This window comes from Ranitomeya imitator, chromosome 1 (assembly GCF_032444005.1).
Source record: "Ranitomeya imitator isolate aRanImi1 chromosome 1, aRanImi1.pri, whole genome shotgun sequence".
NCBI lineage: Eukaryota > Metazoa > Chordata > Amphibia > Anura > Dendrobatidae > Ranitomeya > Ranitomeya imitator.
In genome coordinates this window covers 695,920,575-695,938,457 of record NC_091282.1, presented here as the reverse complement: position 1 = coordinate 695,938,457, position 17,883 = coordinate 695,920,575, and the positions used below count along the sequence as shown (strand labels likewise).

Below are 17,883 nucleotides of genomic sequence, written 5' to 3'. Positions count from 1 at the left end.
CCGGAATTTCTGGCAGAATCCATGGATCGGTCACTGACATTTGTCTCAGGAGGGAGAACCAAGGTCTTTTTGGCCAAAATGGAGCAATCAAAATTACTCTCGCCTGCTCCATTCTGATTTTGATTTTTCTTACTACTGTCGGAATCATCGGTATTGGTGGAAACACATACGCGAGACTGAAATTCCATTGTATTTGGAGAGCATCTACTGCGAAGGGTTTTTCTCTTGGGTCTAGTGAACAGAAGCTTTCTACCTTCCTGTTGTTTAAGGTGGCAAACAAATCTATCACAGGTAAGCCCCAAGCCTGCACTATCTGTTGAAACACTTGGGGATTCAAAGACCACTCTCTTTGCTTCAGTGTTTTGCGACTTAGGTAGTCTGCTTTTGTATTCTCGACCCCCTTTATGTGGAGAGCCGAGAGGGATAATAGGTGGTGCTCCGCTAGTTGTAGGAGGACAGACGCTGACTTCATCAGGGAAGGGGATCTCGTCCCCCCTTGGTGGTTGATATATGCGACTACTGCGTGATTTTCTGACATGACCCTGGTATGATGACCCTGGAGGATGGGAAGGAAATGTTTTACAGCTTTTTCTACAGCCCATAACTCTTAGGTTTGACGCTTGTTGTGATTCTAATTGGGACCAAGATCCTGAACTGAGAGTGTCCCCAAATGAGCTCCCCATCCTGAACCGCTTGCATCTGTGGTGATGATCTGATCTATCGGAGTTATCCACTGGACCCCTGATGTCAAATGGTCTCTTACGGCCCACCATTTTAGGGAATCTGTTACCTCTAATGAAAGGCGTAGTTTCCCCTCTAAATGCCCTTTTAACCACCTCTGCGCTGACAGGACCTCCCATTGTAATTGTCTTAGATGGAACTGTGCCCATCTTACTGCCGGTATACATGATGTCAGAGAACCCAACAGGGACATTGCCCTTCTCAATGTCATTACGGGGTGATGAATCGCTGACTCTACAAGATTTTGAATTTTGACCAGCTTGTTTTCTGGCAAAAGAAAGCTGACGCCTGGAATCCAGGACTAAACCCAGAAAAGATTGCACTAGCTCCGGCGTCAACCTTGACTTGGCAAGATTTATTTTCCACCCCAATCGCTGTAGCGTTGATATGACTTGTTTTATTTGTGTCTGGCAATGTGTTGATGAGTTCCCTATTATGAGGAAGTCGTCCAGATACGGAACTATAACTACATTCTGAGAGCGGAGGAAGGACATGACCTCTGACATTAACTTTGTAAAAAATTCTCGGTGCTATTGATAGGCCGAATGGTAGGGCAGCATATTGATGGTGCCTGAGACAACCTTGTACATAAACCGCCACTCTTAGGAATTTTTGGTGGTCTTGATGAATTGGGACGTGGTAATAGGCGTCCTTTAGGTCTATGGCTGCCATGAAGCAACCTGGGAACAAGAGTTTTATGGCCGTATTCACCGACTCCATTTTGAAGGAGCAGTTTACTACTGACCGATTTAGATTCTTTAAATTGACAATAGTTCTCAGGCACCAGTCTGGTTTTTGTATGAGAAAAAGAGGAGAGTAAAAACCTTTTCCCTGCTCTTCCCCCGGGACCTCCACTAGAACCCGTTTTGATACGAGCTCCAGTACCTCTGCCTCCAAGGCTAGCTGCTCCTCCGGGGTTTTTCTTTGGGGCGTTAAAACAAAAGTTTGTCGCGGTGGAAAAACAAAATCTATTCTTAGGCTGTGTTTGATGACCTTTAGAGCCCAATAACTTGGGGAGATGTCTACCCAGGCTGGGAGAAAAGATGAAAGCCTTCCCCCCACCTCCGTCCTGGCGTCATTGGGAGGGCTTTTTTGCCGATGTTGAGGGACCTTTAAACATATATCCAGACCCCCTTCTGTCTCTGGAGTCCCAATTCCTTCTATCTCCCGGGGGGCGGCCCCTACTAAATTTGCCCCTCCGAAAATAAGGTCTTCTAAAGTCCACAGGAAAACGAGGGAATCCCTTTTTTCTATCTCCTGCTTTCTCTAAAATGTCTTCCAACTTTTGACCGAAGAGGAAATGGCCGTCACACGGTATAGAACCAAGTCTATTTTTTTGAAGGTAAATCCCCCGGGCATCCCTTCAACCAGAGAGCACGTCTAGCTGCATTAGATAAACTTGCGGCCCTAGCTGCCAGTCTTACGGAGTCTGCTGAGGAATCCGCTACGAAGGTAGCTGCACCTTTAGCCAAAGTTACATTTGTTAGAATTTCATCTCTCGGGGCTTTCGACTTCAGTTGCTCCTCTATCTGCTGCAGCCAGACAATAAGGGAGCGAGAGACACAGGTCCCTGCGATTGCTGGTTTCAAGCCCCTTGCGGTTGCTTCCCAGGTGTGTCTTAGGAACCCATCCGCTTTTTTATCTAAGGGATCCCTTAATACACCAGAGTCTTCTAAGGGAAGGGATAACTTTTTAGACGATCTAGCAACCGCACCATCGATTTTCGGAACCTTATCCCAAGTCTCTGAATCTTTGTCCTCAAAGGGGTAACGTCTTTTAGAAGCCGAGGGAAGATTACCCGATTTTTCTGGTTTCCTCCACTCTTTCTATAAGGGCTTTTATTCTGGAATTGACTGGAAAGGTGCGTTTCCTCTTTTCCTCTAAACCACCAAACATTATGTCCTCCAGGGACTTGGCCGCTTTCTCATCCTTAAGGCCCATTGAAGCTCTAACGGCTTTTACTAGCTTGTCCGTGTTCTCAGTAAGAAAGCACGGACGGCCCCCCACATCACTATCAGAAGAGGAGTCAGAGGACTTAGGAGAAGAGGAGCAGGGAGATAACGGTTCCTCCTGACCTTCCTCATCAGAAGGAGACACTTCAGAAACCGAAACTGGTTCAGGGTGTTTACTACCCTTTTTCTTAAGGGCTGCTTTAACAGAGTCTTGTACTTCGGCTCTGATTATTGCTCTAAGACTAGAGGCAAAGTCAGGGGTCTCTTCCTGGATAGTCTTTTGAATGCAATCTATACAAAGACTTTTCTGCCACTGAACTGCCAATGGAACTTTACAGAGGGCACATTCTTTATTCTTTGTGTTGGAGCTAGCCTTCCTCGGCGCCTGCCAAGCAAACAGAAAATGTAGCCCATTACCACCAGGGTGACATTCACGTAGATCACTCACCACCCGCTGACCATAAAGGGTACCGGATTCCGAGGCGGACTGGGAGCACGGGGAACATTCCTCCTGGATGCTGAAGAGTCCCGAGACGTCCGACTAGGACGATTGCTGCTCCTTCCACTTGAGCGGCTATTTTTCTTAGCATGATGATGAGCAGATGTATCGCCTGATAAGGGCTCTTGCTGCTGCTGCTGTAATAGCTGCTGCTCCATACCCTCCATCTCTGGAAACTGTATGGAAATGAGCAGCGATCTAGTGCAGCCACCCCCTTAATAAGGGGTCTTTCCACAGCGCTCCCCGCCTCTTCCGGTAACTATTCTCGCTCCTCTCCCCCTCCAGAACACCGCCGGAAAGCTTACATTATCACCGGCGTTTCAATCCATGGGCGCCGCCATCTTGGATCCGGTGCGCCTCTCTGACGTCACGCAGGCACGCCCATTCCCAGCATGCTCTGCGCCGAACGCCAGCCACGCACCGGAAGTCGCCCAGCAGAGGGGGAGAGAGCGGCGTGGCAGCCGCAGAATGGCTCCAGAGATCCGGACTGCGCTGGACCGACGCCCGCACGTGCGCAAGAGCCCAAAGGATCTGCGGACTGCGCTACCAGCATCCCGAAGGCCGACATACACACGTCCTTGCCTGTGCTTCAAGTGCCGGGACGGGAGTGGGTAAGTGGATCTTCAATCAACAAAAAATAAAAAACAAAAAAGTACCGCCGTGATTCAGCACAAGGGTTCCCATCAGGACAGGAAACTCAACTGAAGCGAGGGAGAGGTACCACCTTTTTATTTCAGTAGGTTTCCTGTCCCGACTGGGCGGATCCCTCTCTCATGTGTGCTGTCATGGGAGACGGGAAAAATACACTTTGAGAACTTTAATGCTATGTGCACACGTCCGGATTTCTTGCAGAAATTTCCTGAACAAAACCAGATATTTTCTGCTAGAAATCCGCATGTGGATTTTCCGCGTATTTCACACTTTTTTTGCACGTTTCTTTTGCGGATTTTTCCGGAGGTTCTGGGACGCAATAATATAGTGGGGAATCAGCTGAAAAGCCGCAAAATAATGAACATGCTGCGTTTTTTTTCCGCAATGCGTTTTAGCTGAAAAAAATGCAACATATGCACAAAAATTGCGGAATGCATTCTATATGATAGGATAATAACGTGAAAAAAAACGTGAACAATCCGGAAGAAACCCTGAAGTGTGCACATAGCCTCAGTCCCCCCCATTAAAATAAGAAATCAGCACAAAATCTTGAGCCTGAAAAAAGTGCAAGGAACATATATATAAATATTTTTATTTATTTTAAATATAGGCAATGTTTTAGATTTTTTTTCCTCTTATGTGTTCTTTACTTCACATCTGGTTTATATCCCCCTTTTTCAACTACTTTATGCTCCAAATTAATAAGGCAGAGTAATGCATTCAAAAGCTTCATCAATTAGGCAGAGCAGAGAGCTGCTACAAAGGGCTGGCAGGTCCATATATTACCTAAACAGCCACAAAATTTATTTAAAGGGTTACTCGCTCTTCTGTTAAAAGTCTGCTGTCAATTGATGTGACTGCAGATATCTGAAGCCTGAAAGCGTGCTTGTGCAAGCAGCCAGGACTCACCAGTTTTGCCGGTGGCCACAAATATGCGACTTGCATACTTCTGGTCACATTCCGAATATAAATGAAGTGAAAGAAGCGAAGCACATCTAGTCAGCAAATGACATACGTGTCATCTCGTGGCTGCTGCTCACACCGATAGTACTGGTTAACCCTGACATGTGCACACAGTAAGGATTCAGAGGTCTGCATTAATATAGAGGGACTGCAGATTTCACAGAACACTGGAAAACCCTTTTGAGTATTATATTGTGTCAAAGAAATTAAAGGGAATCACAGGTGTTAAATTGTTCAAACCAAACACAGTCACTCTGGAAACCCCTGCTAAGGCCAAACTATTCAGAAAACCTTCCACTATTTGTTTTCCATCCATCTCCATCCTCCTCTGCCTTGATTGACAGCTCAGGCTTTATAAGCAGGAAAGGAAGTAAGATATAGATAGAAAACAAGGAGGTGGGAAAGTCCGTGAGGTCTCAGTACAAGGCCATCCTGGGCTCATATTTTGGAGGGTACTTCTAGTTCAAAACAGAATGTCTAAAAGGAAAAATGTACTTTATTTCTTCTTATTTCTGTAGCTAATCGCACAAATAAAAAGTCAAAGACATGAAGGCACAAGATATGTTTCTCTGCTTACCTCATCCACTTTAACAACATCAGATGACACAGCGATTGCCATCTGACCAGATTTCTCCCGAAGTCTTTTCACCGACTCCAGCAACTAAAATGACAAATGGCCATTTATGAAACATAGCATAAGTGAGGAGACGGATCTGGCCACTTAACAGTCACCGTAAGGTGAAAGAAATAGAAAGCCATAAATTATTACCAAAACCTGTCTTTAAGATTTGTCACTATCAATTTTTAATATTTATGCTAAGTGATAAAACAATACAAGATACAGTAAAGGAACAATTTGGCACCAACACCAAAGTCGTATATTCATACCCTAACAAGCTTGGTTGATTTCTGTAATGAAGCTAGGGTACAGGTCAAGTTAATACATGGAAGTTATGACGTGACATAATCAACATCACACTTGAGCAATTAAATTTTAGGGCTTTTAAAGACTGTCAAATTGAGGAATACCACTTTTAACTGCATTATCACTATTACTGGACCTGTTGTAATTTTATAATTAAAAAAAATCCAAACAAATGAATACGTGTTTAGCGATTGAGCTTGATATTTAACTTTTCTGAAACCTTCCTTACCTGCCAAACCCAGCTAATCATGTCCTTCTGGACCTCCAGTTGTGGCAAATTTTTCAGCTTCTCTAGCAAGGTCACAAGACTTAAAGCGTTCACATCTGAACTTCCAATTCCTGCTCATACAAGAATACATGTGTTTATAATGTGGAGAAGTGGGACAACACCAAGCTATATAGTACACTGCAGTCTATAGAAGATGTTCATAAATAAGTTACAGATTGACTTGGGCAAAACCGAGTGTTTTGACATCCACTTGGCAGACGAGGGTCAATGTGGGTAAATGTAAAGTAATACACACTAGTAAACCGCCGGCACCATATGTACCAAGATGAGTAAAACTAGGAGAGTCACATATAGAAGGACCTAGGTATACTTGTAGATCACAGACTAAATAACAGCCTGCAATGTCAATCAGTGGCTTCTAAGGCGAGCAGGATATGATTATGCATTAAAAAGGACCACTCCATCAGTTTTTTTTTTCAGCCCTGGAGTGATGCCACTAAACAAGTGTCACGATTCGACTGACGAATGACCTGGATCTAGAGTGCACCTTTCCTGGTCCTAACACTAGGGGGCGCCCTAGCTCTCCCTGTTCCCCGGGATACTTAAGATGGCAAAGATGTCGTGGCCTTCACCCTTGCCTTATCTCCTAGAACAGCCCTACCCGCTGTACCCTTCCCCCACCCGGGGAAGAGAGGTGCTACTGTGTACCGCAGTACAACACACCGACAGACAGGGTGACGAAGACAAGGATAAACTGAAAACTCCACAAACACAAAATATACACTTAAATATAACAGAGGTATTCACTAGGGTGTGTAGGGAGGGGGAAGAAAGTAAAACAGGGAAGGCTAACGAGTTTCCAAGCGTACAAACCAGCCAACAGTCTAATAAATTCTTCCAGCTCTCCTTCACAAAACCAACTTCTCCCACTTCAAGATCAAGCACCAATTTGCTAACACTGACTTGGTAATCGAGCCCAGATTTTGTAGGGAAAAGGAGTGGCTAACTGAGCACAGCTAAATGTAGAAGTTTTTGCAATATGGCCGATTAACCCCTGTTCTGCTAGGAAAAAAAACATGTTTAATACACTGGAGAAGTGCTTCTTCTCAGCGCAGTAGGAGCGACCAGACTCTGAACTTCTGGCTCCGCTCCATTGTGGTAACTCCGAGACAACCAAGATCCCTGCATCCTGTATTATACTCACCCTTTGAAGCCTTCATCTTCTTTTTGGGTCGCCCTGGTTCAGCTGCCCCATCTTGTGACAGCGGCTTTTGACTGACCGCAAGTCAGAAGCTACATCACAAGTTCTCAATCCAAGTCAATGAGAGTCAGAATAAAGGCCCCTTCACATTAAGCGACGCTGCAGCGATACCGACAACGATCCGGATCGCTGCAGCGTCGCTGTTTGGTCGCTGGAGAGCTGTCACACAGACCGCTCTCCAGCGACCAACGATGCCGGTAACCAGGGTAAACATCGGGTAACTAAGCGCAGGGCCGCGCTTAGTAACCCGATGTTTACCCTGGTTACCATGCTAAAAGTAAAAAAAAACAAACACTACATACTTACCTACAGCTGTCTGTCCTCCAGCGCTGCGCTCTGCTTCTCTGCTCTCCTCCTGTACTGGCTGTGAGCCGGAAAGCAGAGCGGTGACGTCACCGCTCTGCTTTCCGGCTCACAGCCAGTACAGGAGGAGTGCAGAGCGCAGCGCTGGAGGACAGACGGCTGTAGGTAAGTATGTAGTGTTTGTTTTTTTTACTTTTAGGATGGTAACCAGGGTAAACATCGGGTTACTAAGCGCGGCCCTGCGCTTAGTTACCCGATGTTTACCCTGGTTACCAGTGAAGACATCGCTGGATCGGTGTCACACACGCCGATCCAGCGATGTCAGCAGGAGTCCAGCAACGAAATAAAGTTCTGGACTTTATTCAGCGACCAACGATCTCCCAGCAGGGGCCTGATCGTTGGTCGCTGTCACACAACGATATCCTTAACGATATCGTTGCTACGTCACAAAAAGCAACGATATCGTTAACAATATCGTTATGTGTGAAGGTACCTTAAGACTCTCAGACTTATATTGAGTTGTGACCTCCAGCGTGTTCCATGAAACACTGGAGTGATCTGATCACAAACTGCTGGATATCGATGACAACGTCAGAGATAGTCTGAAGATGGTAGCAGGTTAGTATCAGACTAGGTGCAAGGACCTTCGATAACAAGCATCACTCGAGAGGTAAAAACTCCATTCTCATTATTTGTTTCCATCCCTTGGTTTAACTTTTTTTTTTTTCTTTAATCGCACTAATTGTGGTACCTTAAGGGTATTTGCACACGTTCAGGATTTCTTGCAGAAATTTCCTGACAAAAACCAGACATTTCTGCCAGAAATCTGCATGCGTTTTTTTGCGCTAATTATGCGATTTTTTTCCCAATGCATTAAATAGGGGGAAAAACGCGAAAAATCCTCAAAATTAATGAAATATGCATCATGTGCACAAAAATTGCAGAATACATTCTAAATGATAGGATGCATATGTATGCTGTTTTTATGCGTTTTTAGCACGAAAAACCCCCACAAAAAATCCAAATAGCGTAATCCTAATGAGCCTAATGGGGAAAATACTCTACTACCTTTTTTTTAAAGGGAAGCTGTCACCTCCTTTTCAGCTATTACACTGGTAAAATGTGCATCACTAACTTTTTTTTTTAAAGCTTTTCTTTGACAGAACACTATCTCAGAGGATTCCCTCATAAAGCTTTTCTTTTCTTTTAGTCATAGGGGTGGTGACTTTATCTTTCAGTCACGAATCATTGTGTACTTGTGAAATTACGCATGCCCACAGCATTGCATTTGATTGCCGTGACTGGCCCTAAGTCACAGCTACCACATATTCCTGCACATGCACACTGCATGTCCGATCATGAGGCATGCGCACCAACTGTGGGTGTACAGCCGTAGCTTCATGTCAGATGCACGCATGCGCCAGAGCTGCTCCGAGTCAGTGGCCACATAACATGTGAGCCAATTTCAACCTGGACAACCCCTTTAATGAATCAGCCCTTTAGTGCAAATAAGTTATTTTTTCTGTAACTTGGATGTCTGTAATTTGGGCTAAAAATGTTTGCAACTGGTTTTCACTACAGCAGTGTTTGGCTTTTACAGGCCCTTTGTTTCTCCCGCACATTAAACTTTGATGTGGTCTGTGGTCATAAACCAGCTGAAAGGGTCACAGAAAAATACAGATAAGAATCACATACTTCCCATCAGAACGTTGTAGAGGGCTGACTGACGGACTCTCAGTTAACTCGTTCAATAAACAGCGTTAAAGGGGCCATAGAAGGGAAACTGTGCATAATCTTTAATACAATCTAACCGCAAAAAATTTTTAAACTGCGAATACATGCACTTAAGAAAAAAAAAAAAAAAAAGTTATGCTCAAAGGTGGCCGAACCCCTATAAGTCCATCTTACTTACGTGACGCCTTGTGATAAAAATCAAGTGTTACTTCTTCCTCGGCTGACTTCTGTAACTGATGTTTTTCTTCTGTCAAACCCAAAGCTATAATATGAAGTGCCTAGGATGATGTAAAGACATAGGTTGCTAACCATGGGGGAATACCAAATAAGATATTAGACATATTAAATATGAGTGATCAAGAAAAGAGAAAACACTTTGGAGCACACACACATAAAATACAATGGCTGGCAAAAGTATTAACCTCCACGCCAGCCTCTTTTTACCCATTTTATTACATTATGGGATCAAAGAACTCAAAATAAGCATGTACATATTTATTCACCTCTTTTGCTATGAAGCCTCTACAAAATCATGGTGATAGCAACTACCTTCATAAATCACATGCATGGTGAAAAGAAGCCAATCTATGTGCAGTCTAAGTGTCACATGGTTGTCAATATATACACTTTACCTTTTCTGAAAAGACAGAAACTGCAACACATTAAAGGGAACCTGTCACCCCCAAAATCGATGGTGAGGTAAGCTCACCGTCATCAGGGGCTTATCTACAGCATTCTGTAATGCTGTAGATAAGCCCCCGATGTTACCTGAAAGAGGAGAAAAAGAGGTTAGATTATACTCACCCAGGGGCGGTCCCGCTGCGGTCCGGTCAAATGGGTGTCTCAGGTCCGCTCCGGCGCCTCCCATCTTCATTCCATGACGTCCTCTTCTGGTCTTCAAGCCGCGGCTCCGGCACAGTCGTACTTTGCTCTGCCTTCAACAGGGCAGACAAAGTACTGCAGTGCGCAGGCGCCGAGCCTCTCTGACTTTTCCGGCGCCTGCGCACTGCAGTACTTTGCTCTGCCCTCAACAGGGCAGACAAAGTACGCCTACGCCGGAGCCGCAGCGTGAAGACCAGAAGATGACGTCATGGAATGAAGATGGGAGGCGCTGTATCGGACCGGAGATGCCCACCGGACCGGGACCGCCTCTGGGTGAGTATAATCTAACGTCTTTTTCTCCTCTTTCAGGTAACATCGGCGGCTTATCTACAGCATTACAGAATGCTGTAGATAAGCCCCTGATGATGGTGAGCTTACCTCACCATCGATTTTGGGGGTGACAGGTTCCCTTTAAGCAAGAGGCACCACAAACAAAACATCATGAAGACCAATGAGATCTCCAAACAAGGCAGGGACAAAGTTGTTGAGAAATACAAGTCAGAGGTGTGTTATAAAAAACGATCCCAGTCTGATGATCCCCCACCATCAAATGGAAAAAACATGGTACCACAAACAGCATAGATAGAGGGTCGCCCATCAAAACTCTCAGACGAGGCAAGGAGGACATTAATCAGAGAGGAATCAAAGAGACCAAAGGTAACCATGAAGGACCTGCAGAGTTCCCAAACAGAGACTGGAGTATCTGTCCATATGACCACAATAAATTGTACACTCCATAGAGGTGGCATTAATGGAAGAGAAGGCAGAAAAAAGCCTCTACTTGCACACAAACATTTTAAAGCTCGTTTTCAGTTTGTCAAAAGATGTGGGAGACTACCCAAATATAGAGAGGAAAGTGCTGTGGTCAGATAAGACCAAAATATGACTATTTGGCCACCAAGGCAAACACTGTTTGGTGCCAAACCAACACAGCTCATCATCCCACGAACATCATCCCCACAGTGAAATATAGTGATGTCAGAATCATTCTGTGGGGATGTTTTTGCAACAAGGACAGGGAAAATGGTCAAAGTCGAGGGGAAGATCGATGGTGTGAAATACAGGGATATTTTTGAGCAAAACCTTTTTCAGTCAGCCAGTGATTTAAGACTGAAATTGAGGTTCACCTTCCAACAAGACAAAGACCCAAAGCATACTGGTAAAGCAACACTAGAATGGTTTAAGGGGAAACGTGCAAATGTTTTAGAGTGGCCTAGTCACAGCCCAGACCTCAATCCAATTGAGAATCTGTGGTCAGACTTGAAGATTGCTGTTCACAAGAGGAAATCATCTAACTTGAAGGAGATGGAGCATTTTAGGCTTGCGGAATGGGCAAAAATCCCAGCGGCAACATGTGGAAAGCTCATAGAGACTTATCGAAAGTGACATGCAAAGGGGGTGAATAGTTATGCACAGAAGTTTTCAGTTATTTTGTTTTATATGTGAGCTTCACAATAAAAAGGAAACCAAATGTTTACAGTTGTAGGCATGCTCTTTATATGAAAATGTATGTATGTATGTATGTATGTATGTATGCATGTATGTATGTATGCATGTATGTATGTATGCATGTATGTATGTACAGTCCAAAAGTTTGGACACACCTCATTTACAGATTTTTCTGTATTTTTATGACTTTGAAAATTGTACATTCACACTGAAGGCATCAAAACCATGAATTAACACATGTGGAATAATATACTTAAAAAAGTGTGAAAAAACTGAAATGATGTCTTATATTCTAGGTTCTTCAAAGTAGCCACCTTTTGCTTTAATGACTGCATTGCACACTCTTGGCATTCTTTCGATGAGCTTCAAGAGGTAGTCACCGGGAATGGTTTTCACTTCACAGGTGTGCCCTATCAGATTTAATAAGTGGGATTTCTTACCTTATAAATGGGGTTGGGACCAATCAGTTGTGTTGTGCAGAAGTCTGGTGATAAACAGCTGATAGTCCTACTGAATAGACTGTTAGAATTTGTATTATGGCAAGAAAAAAGCAGGTAAGTAAAGAAAAACGAGAGGCCATCATTACTTTAAGAAATGAAAGTCAGTCAGTCCAAAAAATTGGGCAAACTTTGAAAGTGTCCCCAAGTGCAGTGGCAAAAACCATCAAGCGCTACAAAGAAACTGGCTCACATGAGGACCGCCACAGGAAAGGAAGACCAAGAGTCACCTCTGCTTTTGAGGATAAGTTTATACGAGTCACCAGCCTCAAATCGCAGGTTAGCAGCAGCTCAGATTAGAGACCAGGTCAATGCCACACAGAGTTCTAGCAACAGACACATCTCTACAACAACTGTTAAGAGGAGACTTTGTGCAGCAGGCCTTCATGGTAAAATTGCTGCTAGGAAACCACTGCTAAGGACAGGCAACTAGCAGAAGAGACTTATTTGGGCTAAAGAACACAAGGAATGGACATTAGACCAGTGGAAATCTGTACTTTGGTCTGATGAGTCCAAATTTGAGATCTTTGGTTCCAACCACCGTGTCTTTGTGCGATGCAGAAAATGTGAACGGATGGACTCTACATGCCTGGTTCCCACCGTGAAGCATGGAGGAGGAGGTGTGATGGCGTGGGGGTGCTTTGCTGGTGACACTGTTGGGGATTTATTCAAAATTGAAGGCATACTTCAGTGTGAATGTACAATTTTTATAGTCATGAAAATACAGAAAAATCTTTAAATGAGAAGGTGTGTCCAAACTTTTGGTCTGTACTGTATGTACGTATGTACTATGTACTATGTACTATGTACTATATATATATATATATACACACACATACACATATACACACACATATATATACACACATGCACATTACATACTATATGCACACATACAATACAATATATTTATTTATTTGATCGGGGGTAAAGTAAATAAATTACAGGATATCATACAAGTCTGTTCACACAGAAGATGGCAGATCACAATCTCCAAGCTAATCCTACACACTGGCAGAAGATAAAAACTAGTTGGTTACGAATCATACAACATAACCATTTTTGCATTTGGTTGTATGGCTCATTTTCATTAGCGCTGCATCCATCAGTATTTTACCGTCACAGGGAAGGCTGGGACAGAGCTACAGACGTGCAATGGCCCCTTCACTCTCAGCAGTGGCAGGTGTCTCACACCGATCATGAAGTGATGGCAAACTTAACCATAAGCCATCTCTTTGAGACTCCCAAGTGATAATGGCCTTTATGCAATCACCCCTTTACTTTGCTGGTAGGAAAATGATAAGGAGTAAAGAGGAAGATGTGAATATGAACGTACCATTTGTATCATGCCCTCAGTCCACATGGTGGCATCCTGCATGGATGCCCGCTGGAGGATAGTCCGGAGAAGGTGCATCATCACATCGCAGCATAGCAAGTTACTGACATTCTGAAAGGCTGGAGTAAACTCCGGAGGTGGTGGCGGTGGTAATGCTGCAAGGACCAGAAGTAAATGAATACGTAGACAAATTTTTTTTTTATTGTTGATTGTTGAGCATAGCTTTGCTAGCAGATCCTAAGTGCTGATAGATTTACCTTCAGAACTATTCTCTTGTTTCCTCCTTTTCTTCTGTGTATGCTCAGCCTGTAAATGAGAAAAATCTTTTACGACTCTATCCTTGTTTTTACTTCTGAAGAACAAATATCAACCAACAAAACAGTGATCTGTATTACTAAACGACATCTGTAGCTAGAGTGTTGTCAATGCTGGGACTCTGCAATGGCTTTTGGTACGGGGCCACGCAACATGATATGAGCGAGTGCACATGTGTATGTGAGATAACTGGTAGATGAAATTGAACAATTGCTCGCTTGACAGCCATCTAAAGTATATGGGGGGCTTAAATAAATTTTTATTTAATACCTTCTTAGGGCACTTTAAGTAAAGTTTTGAGGTCCCAAATTTAGGACTTCTCTATTAAGCAAAGTTTGGAAGGGCCACAAAGCATCTCTCTTTTAGGAAACTCTGATCATCCATTTTTCACAAGGACAGTCCATTGCTCTCTATGTGCAATGTGTTATACTTCATTTCTTCTGTGCAGATGCTAAAGGGAAAATAAACTTTTTTTGCACAGTACCCCAACACATGAAACTAACTGGTCAGCTTATTGACCACGGACAGTTGAAATAAAAAAATTAATGTACACTGAGAACTTCTTTAATCACTTGCGGCTTACAAAGTCCTATACAGAAAGCATTCACATAGGCAAGTGCAAATTGAACAGTAAGCAAATTAACCAGCAGCAGCCAAAAATTAAGGAGAACACAAAAGGATTCAAGGTCCTTGTTACCTTACTGCGTTGGGTTTTGGTGTAGTGATAGAAAAACACATTGAACTGGTTAAGATATTCATCCTTCAGTTCATAAACTCCATGTCCTGATACCCCTGGTTTTCTTTATTAAAAAATAAATAAATAATTTTAGGAACATTTAATACAAACGGCATTAAGTGTCATTATACATGGATAAAAAGTGGTTTTGAAGACCCCCGCGCTGTTTAGGCTGTGCTTACTCCTCTCTAGGAAGCTTAGTTAAGCGCATACACTCCAGTTTCCATCATTTGTTATGTGAAAATGACTAACAATGCGAGAACACACAGACCCAAATATAAAGCCAATAGGGTCCACCGAGCAACACCAGTGTCCATCATGGAAGAAATTCAGGGCTACATCTTCGTTTACGACCAAAGAATAAACCGAAAAAGATTGTTGAGTGTAGAGTTCAATTTTGCAGTTTTGTAAAGTCGCAAATTAGGAATTCGGCTAAAACTTTGGGATAGCAAAAGCTACGTTCATAACGCTGGAAAAAACCCTGATGCAACCAAGTAAAACAAAAAGTAATGAAGGAACAAATTTAACTAAATGCGGAATAAAGCACAACCATAAGAGAATCACTATTACAACTAGAGAAAGAAAAAAACGTGTAAACAAAGACAATGAAGAATGAGGGCCATAGTGTTTAGTACCAGTGATGAGAAAACATGCAAACATGCTTAGATAAGGTGTTGTCCACCATGCTTGTGTGCTAACTGAATGTCTTAGGTGCGCTCGGATAATATGTTAGAGTCCCCGCAGCTGTCAGACAGCCGCAACAGATACAGGGGATTGCCTAACAAACAAGAAATCCCTCTATGTATTGCAGATGTCAAACAGTCGTGAGACTTGCAGAGGCGAGAGAACTCAAACATATTTTTTGAGAAAGCTTAAGACACTTTATAAGCACCTGAACATGCTCAAATAACACCTTATCCAAGCAACATTTAGTACTGGTGAAAAACAAAACAAAAAAAAAACAAAAAAAATTCGTAAAATGGTGGGATCCCAGGAGTATCCTGGTTTAAATCTCATGTGCAACAGGATAGGAGCATCCCTCTAATTTCTATCTATTTATCGATCACTAATACTATGTTGGCCTTTTTTTCCCTTTATCTCCCCCATTTAACATACATATAGGATTGCTAATGGATTATTTTTTCCTTTAAATCTAGGACTAGTTTTAGCTCGGTGGAGCAAAATCATCTTGTATAAATTTCCAAACCAATCCCTTTCATCTATGGAACAGAACAATTCAGCATTTACTAACCACATGCTCTATACTCACTTGAATGTGGCCACTTTATTAATCAGAGTATCCAAGCATATGTCCGTATTCTCCTGCAAATATACAAGAACATTTATCAGAATTAAGAAAGCATGGCATACGAGTCACCCGCAAAATTAGCTACCAGCTACGCAGACCACTGCTGTAACACACACCGTTACATTACAGAGTTATGTCACACAAAATACTTAATAAGTAACATTTCCCACATGTCTACTTTACATCAGCACAATTTTGGAACCAAAATTTATTTTTGATAGGGAGTTATAGGGGTTAAAAGTTGACCAGCAATTTCTCATTTTTACAACACCTTTTTTTTTTTTTTTTTTTAGGGACTACATCACATTTGAAGTCACTTGAGGGGTCTATATGATAGAAAATAACCAAGTGTGATACCATTCTAAAAACTGCACCCCCAAGGTGCTCAAAACCACATTCAAGAAGTTTATTAACCCTTCAGGTGCTTCACAGGAATTTTTGGAATGTTTATAAAAAAAAAAAATAATGAACATTTACGGTATCGTAAATACTCGAGTATAAGCCGACCCGAGTATAAGCCGACCCCCCTAATTTTGCCACAAAAAACAAACAAAAAAAAACTGGGAAATGCAGCAGCTACCGGTGAATTTCAAAAATAAAAATAGATGCTCCATACCGTTCATTATTGCCCCATAGATGCTCCATATAAAGCAGTGCCCCATATAATGCTCTGCACCATTCATTATGGCCCCATAGATGCTCCATATAAAGCTGTGCCACATATAATGCTCTGCACCATTCATTATGGCCCCATAGATGCTCCATATAAAGCTGTGCCACATATAATGCTCTTCACCGTTCTTTATGGCCCCATAGATGCTCCACATAAAGCTGTGCCACATATATAATGCTCTGCACTGTTCATTATGGCCCCATAGATGCTCCATAGAAAGCTGTCCCATATATAATGCTGCTGCAATAATAAAAAAAAAAAAATCAAAAAAAAAAAAAAATCACATACTCACCTCTCTTCGCTCAGGACGCCGGCACTTTCAATATTTACCTGCTTCTCGTGCGGTTCCATCTCCAGCACCGACACTCAGCAGAGGGCGCGCACTGACTACGTCACAGCACCCTCTAACCTGAGCGTCATAGCCAGAGGACGCTGGAGACTGAGCCGCACCGGAGCGAGGAGCAGGTAAATATCGCGCAGCGCTCCCCTCCCCGTATACTTACCTGCTCCTTGCACGGTCCCTGCTTCTCCCAGCGCTGCATCTTCTTCCTGTATTGAGCGGTCACAGTTACCGCTCATTTTCAGTCATGAATATGCGGCTCCACCTCTATGGGAGGTGGAGCCGCATATTCATGACTACTGAGCGGTACCATGTGACCGCTCAATACAGGAAGAAGATGCAGCGCTGGAAGAAGCAGGGACTGCAGGGACCGCGCCCGAGCAGGCAAGTATAACTAGACAGCCACCGCTCCCCCTCCCCTGCCGACCCCCCGGGTATGACTCGAGTATAAGCCGAGAGGGGGACTTTCAGCCCAAAAAAATGGGCTGAAAATCTGCGGCTTATACTCGAGTATATACAGTAACTTTTTTTTCACAAAAAATTTACTTAAGCTCCAATTTGTTTTATTTTACCAAGAGTAACAGGAGAAGTTGGACCCCAAAAGGTTGTTGTACAATTTGTTCTCAGTATACTGATACCCCATATGTGGGCGCACTGTAAACCACTGTTTGGGCGCATGGCAGAGCTCGGAAGGGAAGGAGCGCCATATGACTTTACAATGCAAAATTGACTGGAATAGAGATAGGACGCCATGTCGCTTTTGGAGAGCCCCTGATGTGCCTAAAAACATTGAAACCCCCCACAAGTGACACCGTTTTGGAAAGACCCCCAAATGAACTTATCTAGATGTGTGGTGAGCACTTTGAGCCACCAAGTGCTTCACAGAAGATGATAATGTAGAGCTGTAATAAAAAAATAATAATTTTTCCAAAAATGATCTTTTCGCCTCCAATTTTTTATTTTCCCAAGGGTAACAGAAGATATTAGACCCCAAAAATTGCTATGCAATTTGTCCTGAGTACGCCGATACCCCATATGTGGGGGTAAACCACTGTTTGGGCGCATGGCAGAGCTCGGAAGGAGCCCCA

The 17,883-nt window shown here is 43.2% G+C and overlaps 1 protein-coding gene across 1 annotated transcript in view; it reads right to left on the bottom strand.

The window, feature by feature from the left end:
* Positions 1-17,883, bottom strand: part of UBR1 (ubiquitin protein ligase E3 component n-recognin 1) — a 233,593-nt gene that overhangs the window by 50,843 nt on the left and 164,867 nt on the right. Inside the window, exons 22-28 of the mRNA XM_069730874.1 lie at positions 15,744-15,796; positions 14,435-14,537; positions 13,680-13,728; positions 13,423-13,577; positions 9,437-9,536; positions 5,961-6,070; positions 5,384-5,467 (exon numbers count right to left, since the gene is read on the bottom strand). Coding sequence (XP_069586975.1) covers positions 5,384-5,467; positions 5,961-6,070; positions 9,437-9,536; positions 13,423-13,577; positions 13,680-13,728; positions 14,435-14,537; positions 15,744-15,796 — 654 coding nt within the window. The remainder of the gene's footprint in view (positions 1-5,383; positions 5,468-5,960; positions 6,071-9,436; positions 9,537-13,422; positions 13,578-13,679; positions 13,729-14,434; positions 14,538-15,743; positions 15,797-17,883) is intronic.